Here is a 14,399-nt window from a genome sequence, read left to right as displayed (position 1 = left end):
AAGGCCAGCCTGGTCTACATATCAAATGCCAGGTCAGCCAGGGCTAGACAGTGAAAAAAAAGAAAATAGAGGCGCATAGTGTTCTAATGTGGCTTTCTGCTGCTGTGATAACACACACACACACACACACACACACACACACACACACACACACACACACATACACACACACACCTGGAGCAGAAAACGGTTTACTTGGCTTACCTGTCCTGACACAGTGTATTGCTGCGGGAGGGCAGGGCAGGAACTGGAGCGGGGGCAGAGGTGGGAATCATGGAGGAGTGACGCTTACTGGCTTTCTCACCAAGGTCACATTCAGACATTTTTTATGCCTCCCAGGACCACCTGCCCAGGGGTAGCTCCCAAATCAATCACTAATCATGCTTCACAGACTCACCTACAGGCCAGTCTGATGGAGGCATGTTCTCAACTGAGGTTCTCTCTTCCCAGATGACCCAGTGTGTGTCACACTGACAAAAATCTCTCCAGCACACACGGGTAGCACACAGAGACACACATAGCAAAGACTCGGGGAGTGGAAGATTTCTGGAGAAGTAGACGTCTGAAGAGAGGGCATGGGCAAGCTACATTAGCAAGAGCAAGGAGACTGGTACAGTTACTTTAAAAGCTCAGGTAAATTCTGGGTAGCGCAAGGGCAGTGCAAGAAATGAAGCTGGCTGCCAAGGTAAGGTCATGCCGAAATCCCTACCCTAACCCTCCACTAATTCGCTCCTGCTGCCCCTGGGACCCTGGGCTTCTGCTACTGCCTGAACACACAAGGTATGTGCCTCTCGGTAAGCAGATGCTGCCCTTGTCTGAGTTACTCTCCTTCCAGCCACGAGTCCACACTGCTCCTTCACCACCAAGTCTCTGCATTCAGAATCTCATGAAGGGGATGGTGGTACCGGTAAAGAACCAACAGTCCACATGAAACAAGTAGACTGATGCTTCTTCTACCCATCACCCCAAGTATCACCGCCACAACAATCAAGGGAGAGCTTCGGGGTGGGAGGGGTGGATGAGGGCTAAGAACTCAAGCAACATTTAAGAGACAAGCGGAAGAAACTGAACTGTGGGTTGAGAGAGGGTGGTCAGAGAGCAAGGGAGGGGGAGGGAGCGTTTCAGGAAGTCGGCTTTTACTCGACAGCAGCACATGGCATGCTGCCAGGGTCGTTTGTACAAGAGCAGTTTCCAAGGAAGGCTGACAGCAAATGCCAGACTGCACAGCCTTAGGGGGTCAAGTGAAGGAAAAGAACTTGAGGAACAAGTGTAGACTTTCTCATGTTCCTTTTCTCTCGGTGGCAAGCACACGGGAGGAGGCGTTTGCTCTGGCTCACAGTGTGAAACGCAGTCCATCCCGGTGGGCAAACATGGCAGCCTAGTGGCTGTCAGCATTGATAGGGATGTGAGGCTGCGTGCTCACATCTGGGCAAATCAAGAAGCAGAGAGCATGGAGGAAGGAGGCCAGCCATAAAAGCCCCAATCGCCCCTCCCCACCCTTCCCAACCCCGATCCACCCCACCCCGACACAGTGGGCCATTTTCTCCAGTGAAGTTCTACCAACTAAAAGTTGCCAAATGTCCCTAAATTACTCTACCGACTAGGACTGAGTGCTCAGACATGAGCCTATGGGAGACACTTTGTCCAAGCCACCCTATTCTTCTCCGGACTCTTAGCTAGGCAGCACAGACCTGAGGGAGAAACCGAAGCATGAGTGTGAGCCCATAGAAAGATCCACCAGGAAGGAGGGGAAGAAGGCGGAAGTGGACAGGGCTGGATAGAATAGAGATCCAGGAGAAATCAGGAGGTAAAGGGATAGTGACTGATAGAGACAGAAGTAATGGTGAAAGGTAAGTCTGCCGGAACCTGTTTCCCTTTCTACATGATCACTCAATATCTGTTGGATAAACCAAGCAGTGTCAGACCCAGCATTCCTGATCTCCAGATGGGTCATCTTCCCTTCCTGACCTTCCTGATTTCCTATGAAGCCATCTGCCTCCCTGGCCTTCTGTACAGTCAACATGGCTTAACATGGCTTTACAATTAACCTTGGAGGTCAAATTAGTTATTTTATAAGAGGAGGTCAAGAAGGATTCAGAAGCTAAAGTGGCAACTTGAAGTGAGAGTGCTACAGCCTTGTACAGTCTTAAAAACGCTATGCAGTAAGGTGTTGGCAAGGGGAATGGAAAGAAACTGATGCCTGCCTGGATCTGGAAAATGAGAAAGGAGGCCGAGAGGACTATAAGATTTCAGGCTGGGAGAGTGAGCTAGGAGAATGACATGGGAAGATTCTGAGTGCAGAATCTAATGAATAGAGAAGCCCAGAGACATTTAAGGTGGGAGTTAAGGGATGGGGACTGATTTTGGAGTGGAGTTATAAATCAACACTTAGGACAAAAACCTGGGGGAGAGGTCAGTCAGTACTGGAATTATAGGTCTGGGACTCAACTCTTTAAGAGAGAATACAGATAGGAAAGATACAGAACAAAATGGAAGGGTGGGGGGAGTGTATAAGAGCAGCCCAACTACACAACATGGCTTGAGGACCAGGAGAAGTCCAGCAATATTATTACTCACGATCTACACACCAAAGAGAGAGAATACATTGCTGGTTATCAGAAGACAGACCCAAGGTCACCCTTTAAGAAACACAGTGGTGAGAGCCACCAAAGTTAATTAGGTTGAGGGCAACTAGACCAAGGGAGGACCGGTTTTCCTTTAGGGCCCAAGCAGAGTCTTCAGCAGAAAGAAAGTGGAGAGGACCGACTGAAAGGCGTCAGCGAATACGGAGAAGGCGGATGAGGTTGGGATAAAAACAGCAGCATCATGAGAAAGGAGGAGGAGATGCATAGGCTTATAATCAGGAAGTGAAGACGTTCTCCAGATAGCCACATTTTCTCCCTCCATAGAAGGTAGGTGGGCGCCCAGTGTGCATACGAAGGAAGGGTAGAGGTGACCGCAGCAGTATCTTAGACATGACATCATAAGGCTGTGTTTCTGCCCCGGGTGTTAGCTCAGGTTGACCATAAGACCTCTTCCAGGCTGTTCTCTCAAAAGCTCTTAGAAGATTAAATGAGATAATGCATATAAATTATAAAGCAGTTCTCAGAGAAGTTAGAATACTCACTATGGGAAATGTAATACGGCATGAATAAGACATGAAGCGAAGTATAGCTCAGCATCAAGGAGAGTAAAGTTCAGAGCAAGAATACATAGCAAAGCCAAGTCCACAGAGTTTTTGTGATTTGCTTCAGCATATAGGATTCAGTCAGGGCAGTGCAGAGAACAAAAGGCTAGGAAGTCTAGGTAAGGCCCGCTTTCATTTCTAAGACCTTTGAAGGCATCTTACTTTGGGAAGTCACATGACTTTTATATAAAAGTGGCTTTTGAGCCGGTCAGTGGTGGCGCACACCTTTAATCCCAGCACTAGGGAGGCAGAGGCAGGCCAATCTCTGTGAGTTCAAGGCCAGCCTAGTCTACAAAGCAGGTTCCAGGACAGCAAGGACTGTTACACAGAAAAACCCTGTCTCGGAAAAAAAAAAAAAAAAAAAAAAAAAAGGTGGCTTTTGAGTCATTTGCAGGTATTTTACTTATTGTAAAGTTAGAACCAGAGCTCAAGACTCTCTCAATAAAGACCAAGCCAGACTGTTTTGGGAGACTGTTTTGGGGTGTGTGTGTGTGTTTACATACATGTGCTAGAGATAGAATATAGAAACTCACATATACGAAGTAAAGACTCATCAATAAGCTACATCTTCAACCCAACATATTTTAGAAAGAGCCAGATGATTCTTTTTTTTTTAAGTTCATATTTCCATAGTTTGGGGCCTTCATTAAAGCATAGGTTCCGACTGTATGAATACAGTATGACATCTCTAATAAAGAGGTCCCTGAAATTGCTGTCCATAGATCTAAATCAAATAAGGAAGGCTGTAAACAAGGAAAACAGTGAGACAGACAGAGGCTAAGCTACTGGAGAGTGAGAACAGCAGTAGCCAAGGAGACATGTTATTACCATTTTTGGAATTCAGAGATCAAGGTCTCAGACCCCCGTTTAGGAAACAGCTTCCATATGAATGAATCTGAAACTCCGAGCAAAATTCTTCAAGGAGCAAAGAAATAACAATGCTCAGGGTACCATGCGTGCCCATCTTCCTAACTAGTTGTCGGCCTACAAAGGACTTGTCCCTCCCTGACATCCTCCACTGTCCCATTGTGACCAGTCAGGGGCACCCCTTTGATTGTAAAAGCGGCTACCAAACTTGCTCTGTCTGACGCCGTCCCACACCCTCTTCCGATACTATAGAATTCTGGGTGAGAAGTATCTAAACTCTTAGGTCGTGTTCCCTCCTGCCTTGAGCAAGTGAATTAAAAGCAGCAAGCACCCCAGAAACTCATATGAGTTCCATGGGGCAGCCGTTCTAAACTTTTCGGTTAGGCTCCTAGAACCAGAGCCGGAGGTACCCTTACCCTGGAAAGTGCCAGAAACTAGCCAGGTGCGGGGGTTCTGGTACCCAGCATGCTAGACCCGAGGAATTCCAGGACAGAAAATGCTTAGAAGACCGAGAAAGAGACCTGGCAGGATTTTTCCTGCTTCGCAGAGGCCTCTCCGGACAAGAAGTCGCCTACAAGTTCCAGCATGCTTTGGGCTACACCTCGGGCGACTGACAGTACCACGCACCAATGGGAGACCCCTATCAGTTTGGGGCGGATCCCATCCTGCGGCTCTCAGCGAGGCGTTTTCAAAGGTCCTGAGGCCTCTCAGGCGGCCAGAGCTCATCTTTGTGAAACGGTGACGCCGACCACACTACGCCGCTCACTCCCTGACTCCTCCTCCCGGCCCTGCCTGCTGCCATCCCCCTCTCGTCCGGCCGCGCGAATGGCCAGGCGAGGATGTGGAACTTACTGAGCTTATTGGATGGCAGCGATGTCCCTCTGGAGGGCGGCGCGGATCCGAGCGGCGAGGCCCACCCCTCTCGGACGGTGATTGGACTCTTCGGAGCCTACCTGGGCTGGGATTGGTGCGAGGCGGGGCGACGGCTCTAGGGCCTTCTTAGCAGCCTAGGGTGGCAGCAGTACCTGGCGCCGCACCCTGGGAGAGCCGGAGGACCCTCTACCTCATCGCCCGGGGCGAGGCGCGCTTGTCGCGTGGTTGGGGCGGGACCAGTGGGGCGGGAGGGGGTGGCCGTGGAGGACACGAAATGCAGGGGCCAGGGTGGTGGTGGCAGGGCTAGCTAGGGACTAGATCTAGAAGCGCTTTGCGAGGACGACTTGGGTGATCGAGGAGGGCGTGGACGTGCCTGGTATGGGATGCAGTGGAAAGGAAGGGCCCAGCCACAAATCCGGAGTAGATCTGTGGATGGTTCCTCAGAGGCACCCTCTTTCCGGTTGCCATTTTATTTGGCAACTCGAGAGCCCTCATGGTTTCTGTTCAAATTCTGGGAACTCTGTCTTTGGGTGAATTTAACCTGCATTATAGGACTACCCAAGGCCCTTTCTGATACTGGGGAAGATGTCAGAAAACAGGAAGCCGCTTCTGGGTTTCGTGCACAAAGTCCCCGATGCGAACGCATCTGGGAACTCAGGCAAGACTCACTGCCCTTCGTGTCTGGGGCTTTTCAAAGCCCCCAGGCTCTTACCTTGCTTGCACACCGTGTGCACCACATGTCTGGAAAAGCTGGAACCGTTCTCAGTAGTGGACATCCGTGGGGGTGACTCAGACACAAGCTCTGAGGGGTCAATATTCCAGGAACCCAAGTCACGCAGCTTGCAGCCACAGATTGGCATCCTGTGTCCGGTATGTGACGCTCAGGTGGACCTGCCCTTGGGTGGAGTGAAGGCTTTAACGATAGACCACCTGGCTATGAATGATGTGATGCTGGAGAGTCTGCGTGGGGAAGGCCAGGGCCTGGTGTGTGACCTGTGCAGCGACAGAGAAGTAGAGAAGAGGTGTCAGACCTGCAAAGCCAATCTCTGCCACTTCTGCTGCCAGGCTCATAGGTAAAGAGGGGGTACCCCACCTGCTGTGGCTTAAGAGTAGACCGCAAAGATACCGAGACACAAATCCCTGGCGGGCAGGTCAGAAGGAAGGCTTTCTCAGACACAAACAGCAGGGAACAACACACCACTCAGGCACATGGAAGTTATCGCAGCTGGCCTGATACCTGTAGTAATAAAATCATCATAGGTTTCAGTTTGCAACAGAGCACACTGGGTTTTCTTTCCGTTACCAATTGTTGCACCAGGTGCCGGAGACAGGATTATTGTGCTAGCATAGACCCTGTCCTTGATTTCATCCGACCACTGTAACTCCTACAGAGAGACAGGCGCTTATTTCACCCCATTCGTTAAAATGGAAACTCAGCACTGTCGTGTGATTTACCAAGTTCCCATAGCTGGGTAAGTGTGAAAGGAACTGAGTCCTTAATTCAAACCTGCCTTTTTGGTGCATGCCACCTTCTCGGCATAGGTATTGATGGAGTGGCTGTGCCTTTCCCCATAGAGGTACCTGGAGAAGCAGGCTGGTAGATGCTAATTGGGGTGTTTTGTCTTTTATCATACTCAATGAAGTTTGTTAGATCATTTACTCTTTGCCCCCCCCAATCCACTCTAGTGCATCAGAATAGAAAACAAAACAACTAGATAAGGTTTTCAGATGAACCTAGAACAGTTTTGTTTTCTGGCCTTACCAACAGAACAGTTGTCATTGCTCCCTATTTTTAACTTGTGTGATCATCTCTATGACTGTCTCATTGCCAGCGCGACAGCTGACCCGTTTTTCTCTGCAGCCACACTTGTACCAGAATTGGCATATACACTTGAGGTTGATGGGACTGTTACCAGGGAACTCTACAAACAGTCACTGCATTTTCCTAGGGATTTCCCTGAGTCCCCTAAGAGGCTGTAGGGAAGAGGAATTCAAGAGAGCTTTGATTTTAGTGCCCACTGATTTCACTTTCTACTAATGCTCATGACTTGAGGAAAATTCTGGCCTGCGGATGTACATGATGTAGGTGCTGGTCAAAGGAATGGCTTTACTAAAATGTTACTTAAATGTAAGACGAGAGTGTCAGAGCCGGCTGGCTGCTTCCACTGCTACGTAGATCCATCTGGCATGGCAGTATCATTCGGTGCTAGTCGTCCACCATGCTTTAGGAAGTGGGCGGTGCCTCTTGCTTAAACTTACCAAATTAACTCTTGAGTGAGAGTTTCCCAGCACGTAGTCTCAGTATTGCACCTTCGAAGTTGTATCCCAAGCCAAATCCAAGTACATGTGCAGTGTGTTCCAAACAACAGCCCCCAGGTAGGCCTGGGTCTCACAGTGTGGAAACTAATCAAGCAAAGAGGATCCTGCTTGATATTAGGAGTTCTGAGAGATGTGACCCCAATCTATTTAACTCCTAGAACCTCTTTGCCAAGCTGTCTCCCTCCAGAGCCATTCCTCACTTCCTGCTTCTTCGCAGGCGGCAGAAGAAGACGATGTATCATACCATGGTAGACCTGAAAGACCTGAAAGGCTACAGCCGGGTTGGAAAGCCCATCCTGTGTCCTGCTCACCCTGCGGAGGAGCTGAGGCTGTTCTGTGAACTCTGTGACCGGCCGGTGTGTCGGGACTGTGTAGTTGGGGAGCACCGAGAGCACCCCTACGACTTCACCAGCAATGTCATCCACAAGCATGGAGACTCCGTGCGGGAGCTCCTCAGAGGCACCCAGCCCCACGTGGAGGCCCTGGAGGAAGCCCTGGCTCAGATCAAAGCCATGAACAGTGGCCTCCAGGAACGGGTGGAGGCAGTGGCCGCTGATGTCCGAGCATTCTCTGAGGGCTATATCAAAGCGATTGAGGAGCACCGGGACAAGCTGCTAAAGCAACTGGATGACATCCGGGTCCAGAAGGAAAACTCTTTGCAGCTGCAGAAAGCACAGCTGGAACAGCTGCTGGCAGATATGCGGACTGGAGTGGAGTTCACTGAGCACCTGTTGACCAGTGGCTCGGACTTAGAAATCCTCATTACCAAGGGAGTGGTGGTAGACCGGCTCCGGAAGCTGAACAAAGTTGAATACATCGCCCGCCCGGGAGTGAACGATAAGATCTGCTTCTCTCCACAGGAGAAGGCGGGCCAGTGCCGGGGCTATGAAGTGTATGGGACCATTAACACCAAAGAAGTTGATCCAGCTAAATGTGTCCTTCAGGGAGAAGGTAGGGAAGTATTCCCCACAGGCACTGAGAGGACCGTGCATGGGGATATGTTTAGAGGCTTGTGAACGGTGGCTTGCTGTCTGAGAGTATAGCTCAGTCGGCAGAATGCTTGCCTACCTTGCACAAAGTTGGGTTTGATCGCCAGCACCACATAAAACTGAACATGGCTACACATGCCTGTAATCCCGGCACTCAGCAGGTGGAGGCAGGAGGGTAAGGAGTCTGAGGACTTCTTTGGGTGCATAGCAAGTGTGAGGCCTACGGAGCAATACGAGACTTTGTGTCAAAGAGAAAAAGGTAATGAGACTTGTTCAGCTAGGACTACTCTACAGGCCAAGGGGAGAGGCGCGATGACCTGAAAGGAGCGGCTCCTTGCCTTGCTCTTCATTCTCCTTTGGTCTGGGCAGGGAGGCTTGAGCCAGTTCCATCTCAGAAGAGCAGAAGCTCCCAAGGATTTTAAGCACCATCCTTTGGTGTGATGGAGCCTGGCCACCCTCACAGGAGATAACAGCACTGAGTAGGACAAAGCAAAATCTGCCAAGACACACATGGCAACTCCTAGTGCTTGGGTAGCTATGATGAGGGCTACAGAACAAGGAGGAAGACAAAAGTGACGGCTTCCTTTCTTCCCTGCCATTTTGGGTCACACAAACTTTCTATCGTTGGTATTTCAAAGGATTTGTAGGTTGAGGTCTTTTGTTTGTTTGTTTGTTTGTTTGTTTGAGACAGGGCCTCACTGGGTAGCTCTGGCTCACCTGGAACTATGTGGAACAGGCTGGTCTTAAACTCACAGAAATCCACCTGCCTCTGAGTGCTGGGTTTAAAGGGGTGCATCACCAGGCCCAGCTATAAATGGTTCCTTTATACCAGTGTTCTGTTGCTAAGTTAAACATGTTATTCAGACATATTTCACAGATAATCTTGTATGCAAGAGTTGCCTTCATTTTAACTTCTGCAAGGAATTTCTAAGTCTTTGGAAGTCACAGATCCCTCTGAGAATGATCTTTCCCAGAAATACCCACCAAGGGCATACAGTTTCAGAAGCTTCCTTCATAGGCCTCTCATAGTTCACAAGCTGGGGCTGAGAAACCTGGTTTCCTCAGCATGCTGCCCTTCAGGCTGTAGCCAGTGGATAGTCCTCAACACCTTGGCAATAGCTTCTGAGTTGCAGGGCCTTTCAGAACAGGGATGCAGCAAGCTGAACTGCACTATCAGCTTCCTATTCTAGTAGGATCCAGGGCTTGCAGGAGGTAGTTTTGAGGATACTAGTCTACAGGTCTAAAGGCTCTCTTTGGATACCTAGATTAATCCTGAGTATTTGCAGTTTCCTTAGGGCTGAATTTAAGATGCAGAACCCCATGTGACCCAAGAGCAGCTGCTGCGGAACCACTTACCCAGACCTCTGGGAAGGGTGCCCAAGCAGTATGGCCTAGAAGGCGAGAGGGTAGTTCAAATAACTGGGAAGCACAAGCTTTGTTGGTCTGACTGGGGGGCATTGACATCTCTGTTTGCCTGTGACATGAGTGCTCTTTGTCTTCTGCAGATCTCCACAGAGCTCGAGAGAAACAGCCAGCCTCATTTACCCTGCTTTGCAAGGATGCCGCAGGAGAGAACATGGGCAGGGGGGGCGACAACGTCCAGGTGGCAGTCGTCCCCAAAGATAAGAAAGACAGGTGTGTGCTGTTAAACTCATCGTGTGTAGTAGGCAGTGGGGAAAAACCAGGGCCTTTGAGTTACTGGAGATATAACTGGACTCCTTCATCGTATGGTTCCATAAGGCCATGAGAAAATGATTCCACACAATTAACCAAATGTGTCCCCTATGTAGGTTTCATGGCGTAGCTTCCGTTTTCTCTTAATATAGCTGCCTGCTTCCTCCAGATTGTCCTCATTCCAAACTTTGGGATAGACAGAATTTTTTTTGACATGTGACAGGATTTTATCATTTTTAAAACTTACTCTATTTTCCTATTAAATTGCTCCAGGATTGTGTTTATATTTTTCCTTTTGCAATTGGTATAAGGAGAAGAGACCACAGGACAGGAAGCACAACAGAGACCTGAAAGAAAGAGTTCAGGAACATCCTCCAGGCTCTCAGGATACTGGACTACAGTAGAACTGATGCTACTTACTTTCAGCTTGAGGGGCATTTATAATCCAAATTAAATGTAATGAATGTAACACCACAGACTCTGGCCTCATATGGGCACAGCTGGAGCAGGCTCAGGAGATGGAATGGCCTTTTGAACTCTTAACTTCTTTTATTCAGCCCAATCAGAACAGTGGTCCAGGACAACAAGGATGGATCATACCATGTTTCCTTCACCCCAAAGGAAGCTGGAGTCTACACTGTGTGGGTCTGCATCAGAGAGCAGCACGTGCAGGTAAGGAAGGCCCCACGCTCACTGTAAACTCAGGATCTCTCCTAGGTCTCTCATAGGACCAGCTGTTGAAGAGATGAAATAAACTGTCCTTTAATCCCAGCACTCAGGAGGCAGAGGCAGGCGGATCTCTGTGAGTCGAGGCCAGCCTGGTCTACAAGAGCTAGTTCCAGGACAAGCTCCAAAAAATACAGAGAAACCCTGTCTCGGAAAAAAAAAAAAGAGAGAGAGATGAAATAAACTGTCCTTTGTTCTTCATCCTGGACACAGCCCCGATTCTGTGACTTTTGTTCCTACTAGAGGGTGCTCATGGCCCTAACACCTCTGCCTACTTTACTGTACTTTATCCTCTTCCTGGTTAGTTTTGGGGATTCTTAATCCAGGGAAGAGGTCTTGACCACAGGGGAGTCCCTTAGCAGACAAGCACACGCATTCGATGGTTTTCAGCCTTTCCACACTGTGAGCGGGCCACAGTTGGCAGGATTACAGCTCCTCCTGTCTTCTGCCCAATCACTTTCTGCCTAACCATCAGCACATAGGACATAAGTGTATCTGTACCATGGTTCCAGTCTCCCCACAAGTAAGTATAACACTTTTTGGTTTAGGAAGTTTTTGGGTTTGTTTGTTTGGTTGGTTGGTTTTGGTTTTTAGAAACAGGGTTTCTCTGTGGCTTTGGAGGCTGTCCTGGAACTAGCTCTTGTAGACCACAGAGATCCACCCGCCTGCCTCTGCCTCCTGAGTGCTGGGATTAAAGGCATGCACCACTTCTGCCCAGCCTGGTTTAAGAAGTTTTAAAATCTCTGCTGACATTGGAGCAATCATGATCATGTTAATCGTGTGACCTGTGCACTACAAAGACTCATTTGGAGCTATCACCTCTGATCTAATCACAGTATGCCAGGATGGGTTGGATGTTTTTTCTTCAAATCCTACTCAGACAGATCAGTCTTGCTCCAGTAGTCAGTAGCTCTGTAACCAAAATTCGAATTTGAACCTATTTAACTTTGGGTTGTTTTGTTTCCTTTTGTGGTTGTATGAGCTAGCAGAGAGTATTGTTATAGTCCGTAAGCTGGCCTACAATTCTCTGTAGCCAGGCTGGCCTTCAATACTTGATCCTCTTGCCCTGACCTCCGAAGTACAGGAACTACAGGATGTGCTTGTCATATTTGCTGCCAGATTCTCTTTTTCTTTCTTTCTTTCTTTCTTTCTTTCTTTCTTTCTTTCCTTCCTTCCTTCCTTCCTTCCTTTCTTTCTTTCTTTCTTTCTTTCTTTCCTTCTTCCTTAAGTTGTGTTTTCTAGCCTTCCACTACTGTGATAAATACTAGAGCTATAAATGTAAAAGAGAGAAAGGGTTATTTTGGCTCATAATTTTAGAGGGTCAGTCTATGGGGGGAGACTTAACATTGGGAAGTCTTCTAGGGTACTGGCTTCCTCTTTGTCTTTGTCAGACAATGTGGCTCTTACATAGGGACAGGAAAACTACAATACTTAATAGACATCTGTGTTTAATGTGGGAAAGAAATTAAAAAGAAAAAGTGGATAGTTGCTAACTTGAGACTCATTAGCCACACATTCTAACCCTTTCTCTCTTCCATGTACCCTCACAGTCCACCAATAAGATAGACAGTTGTGGTGTCCAGGGTCTACAGGTGGGAGATAAGCTGTGAGTTGTGAGGAGACACGTGACCGAGAAGCTGCCAAAACACTGCACATGTCCTAGCTTGTGGTTGTGGCAGCCATGTAACTATCCATGAGATGCCTCAAAATTGATATTGAGACTCCTAAAGACTGCATTCAGTCACACAAAAGCCTGAGACAGGGTGACTATATGTGGAGTGGGTTACACTCCCACTTCATTCAAGGCTGGAGGGAGGCAGAAGCCATACAACTTGAGCCAACCCCAAGCCAATTCAGATGTCACTGAAAATGCAGCTGGCCCTGTGGAATGGTCTTCAGTGCCCAGAGGCTCAGTGGCTACACGAACCATCAGTGTCCTGGTGAAATGTGGGGACTCTGGTGCATGGCAGAAGGGCAACACACATCTGAGTCAAGTCTCACTGCACTTACATTTGCCCCATCCGGCCAAGAAGTCCTTATTAAGATCTGTTTCTGCCCCACATCCTTGTCCCTCCTGTGACTTAGCCTGCTTATCATACACTGATGCTCAGCACACCCCCCTCCCATTGATACCTGAGGTGCCATTCTTTGCTCTTGGCCTGACCCCTTCAGGGCTCACCATTCACTGTGACTGTGAGGAGAAAGCATCGCCCACATCCAGGGGTGTTTCACTGCTGTACCTTCTGCTCCAGCGGAGGCCAGAAAACTGCACGCTGTGCCTGTGGCGGCACCATGCCAGGTAAGGATGGTCAGGGTCCTCGCCCTTCTCTGCCTCACAGCTAGTGTGTTTTGACCAAGGCTGTACTTCTAGAATCCCAGCCTCATGTGTGGAGGCAGGACAAGGAGCACAGTAAGCCTCCTGCTCTGAATTGAAATGACAGGCTTCAAGGTTCTGGGTTCTGGATACAGTTCACTGGTCCACAGGCCTTGTGTCCAGCCCACAGGCCTCCTGCTTCTGTGGGATTCTCAGATTCAGTCTGCACCCATTCTAGCAGTCTGAGCACTGTGAAATGCAGGCCCACCCCAAATATGGAGAAATCTCAAATGGTGAGTAGTGATTGAGCAATGTCTGACTCTCAGGGAAGGCAGGATCTCCAGGCAAGAAATCCAAATATATTTTTTAAAAGTTATTCTATCATGGGGTTCATGAGATGCAATCATGTGCATCTTCCAGAAGACCCAAGTTCAATTCCTAGTACCCACAACTGTTTATAACTACAATTCAAGGGATTTGATGCTTTCTTCTGGCCTCTGTGGGTACCAGGCACACACATGGTACACAGACATTTGCACAGGTAAAACACTCATATACATAAAAAAATAAAAAATTTCCATCATGTCTTTAATGGTGGCCCACAAAATAAGCTGCCGTACCCTCATGGCAATCAGTCCAGGATCTGTCTCCTTTTTCACTAATCTACCTTTGTTTTTCATGTCACTCATTGTATATAGGTAAGATCCAAACCAGTTCATATAACAGCTAAAATGCAAACTAGATCATCTTCAGGTTGCACTTTGGACCATTTTGAGAGCCTGGCCTGGCTATGATGCCTCAATAGTTCTGGTTAGAGTGGAGTGAAATGGGTAGTTCCTTTGGAGAAATTTTCACTGCGTAAGTCTGAATGTTGCTGGGTTTAATTTGCATAGCAAGAGCTGGGCTCTGTTTCCAGTTGCCTCCCTCCCTTCGTATTATGCAGGTGGGTACCTTGGCTGTGGCCATGGACACAAAGGACACCCAGGCCGTCCGCACTGGTCTTGCTGTGGGAAGTTTATTGAGAAGTCTGAGTGCACGTACACAGGAGGGCAGAGTGCACCGAGGAGTCTGCTTAGGACCGTGGCTCTCTGATGGCTTCCTGGGCACAAGTTCAGCCAGGTAACCCTGAAGTCAGCACTACTTACAGTGTGCAGAGGACTCAAAGAGACTGTCAGAATTAAAGACAAAGTGCTTTCTCTACCTTCAGAGTTCAAGTGCTTCTTTGTGTATGTGAGCTGCTCACTTACCATGGCTGAGTGTGGGCCACCACACCACTGCACCACTCTTCAAGCAGGCCAGTGATCTACTCCACGGAGGCTCTTTTCTGTTTCATAAGGCATCAAAGTGTTTATGCCATGGGAACATAAAGATCATGGAGCAGAGAGGACATTACATCCTTACTTTCCATTGTATTACAACTCTTCAGTCTGTCCCTAGAATTTAAGTACCT

General features: G+C 48.5%; 1 protein-coding gene and 1 long non-coding RNA gene across 6 annotated transcripts in view; one reads left to right on the top strand and one right to left on the bottom strand.

Moving 5' to 3' along the window:
- The window catches only part of LOC121142377, a 71,488-nt gene extending 66,361 nt beyond the window's left edge, over positions 1-5,127 (bottom strand). For all 5 annotated transcript variants that reach the window (XR_005879386.1, XR_005879385.1, XR_005879384.1 and 2 more), the window contains exon 1: positions 4,907-5,127. This is a non-coding gene — a long non-coding RNA (uncharacterized LOC121142377). The remainder of the gene's footprint in view (positions 1-4,906) is intronic.
- A 40-nt stretch (positions 5,128-5,167) lies between these two features.
- Positions 5,168-14,149, top strand: Trim45 (tripartite motif containing 45). Its single transcript, XM_005076515.4, has 6 exons — positions 5,168-6,000; positions 7,464-8,197; positions 9,741-9,870; positions 10,467-10,581; positions 12,808-12,934; positions 13,893-14,149. The coding sequence occupies exons 1-6, from the start codon at positions 5,513-5,515 to the stop codon at positions 14,039-14,041; spliced, it is 1,743 nt and encodes a 580-aa protein (XP_005076572.1). The 5' UTR covers positions 5,168-5,512; the 3' UTR covers positions 14,042-14,149.
- The last annotated feature ends 250 nt before the right edge of the window (positions 14,150-14,399 follow it).

The sequence above is a fragment of the Mesocricetus auratus genome, unplaced genomic scaffold (assembly GCF_017639785.1).
Source record: "Mesocricetus auratus isolate SY011 unplaced genomic scaffold, BCM_Maur_2.0 Super-Scaffold_100009, whole genome shotgun sequence".
In the NCBI taxonomy this organism is placed as follows: Eukaryota; Metazoa; Chordata; class Mammalia; order Rodentia; family Cricetidae; genus Mesocricetus; species Mesocricetus auratus.
This window is presented reverse-complemented; position numbering and strand designations above follow the sequence as displayed.

Bases quoted from the DNA above. Each gene is read 5' to 3' on its own strand.
- Trim45 (XM_005076515.4), top strand. From the start codon at position 5,513: ATGTCAGAAAACAGGAAGCCGCTTCTGGGTTTCGTGCACAAAGTCCCC. The intron at 9,871-10,466 runs GTGTGTGCTGTT...TCTTTTATTCAG, and splicing joins CCCAAAGATAAGAAAGACAG to CCCAATCAGAACAGTGGTCC. The intron at 10,582-12,807 runs GTAAGGAAGGCC...TGACCCCTTCAG, and splicing joins TCAGAGAGCAGCACGTGCAG to GGCTCACCATTCACTGTGAC.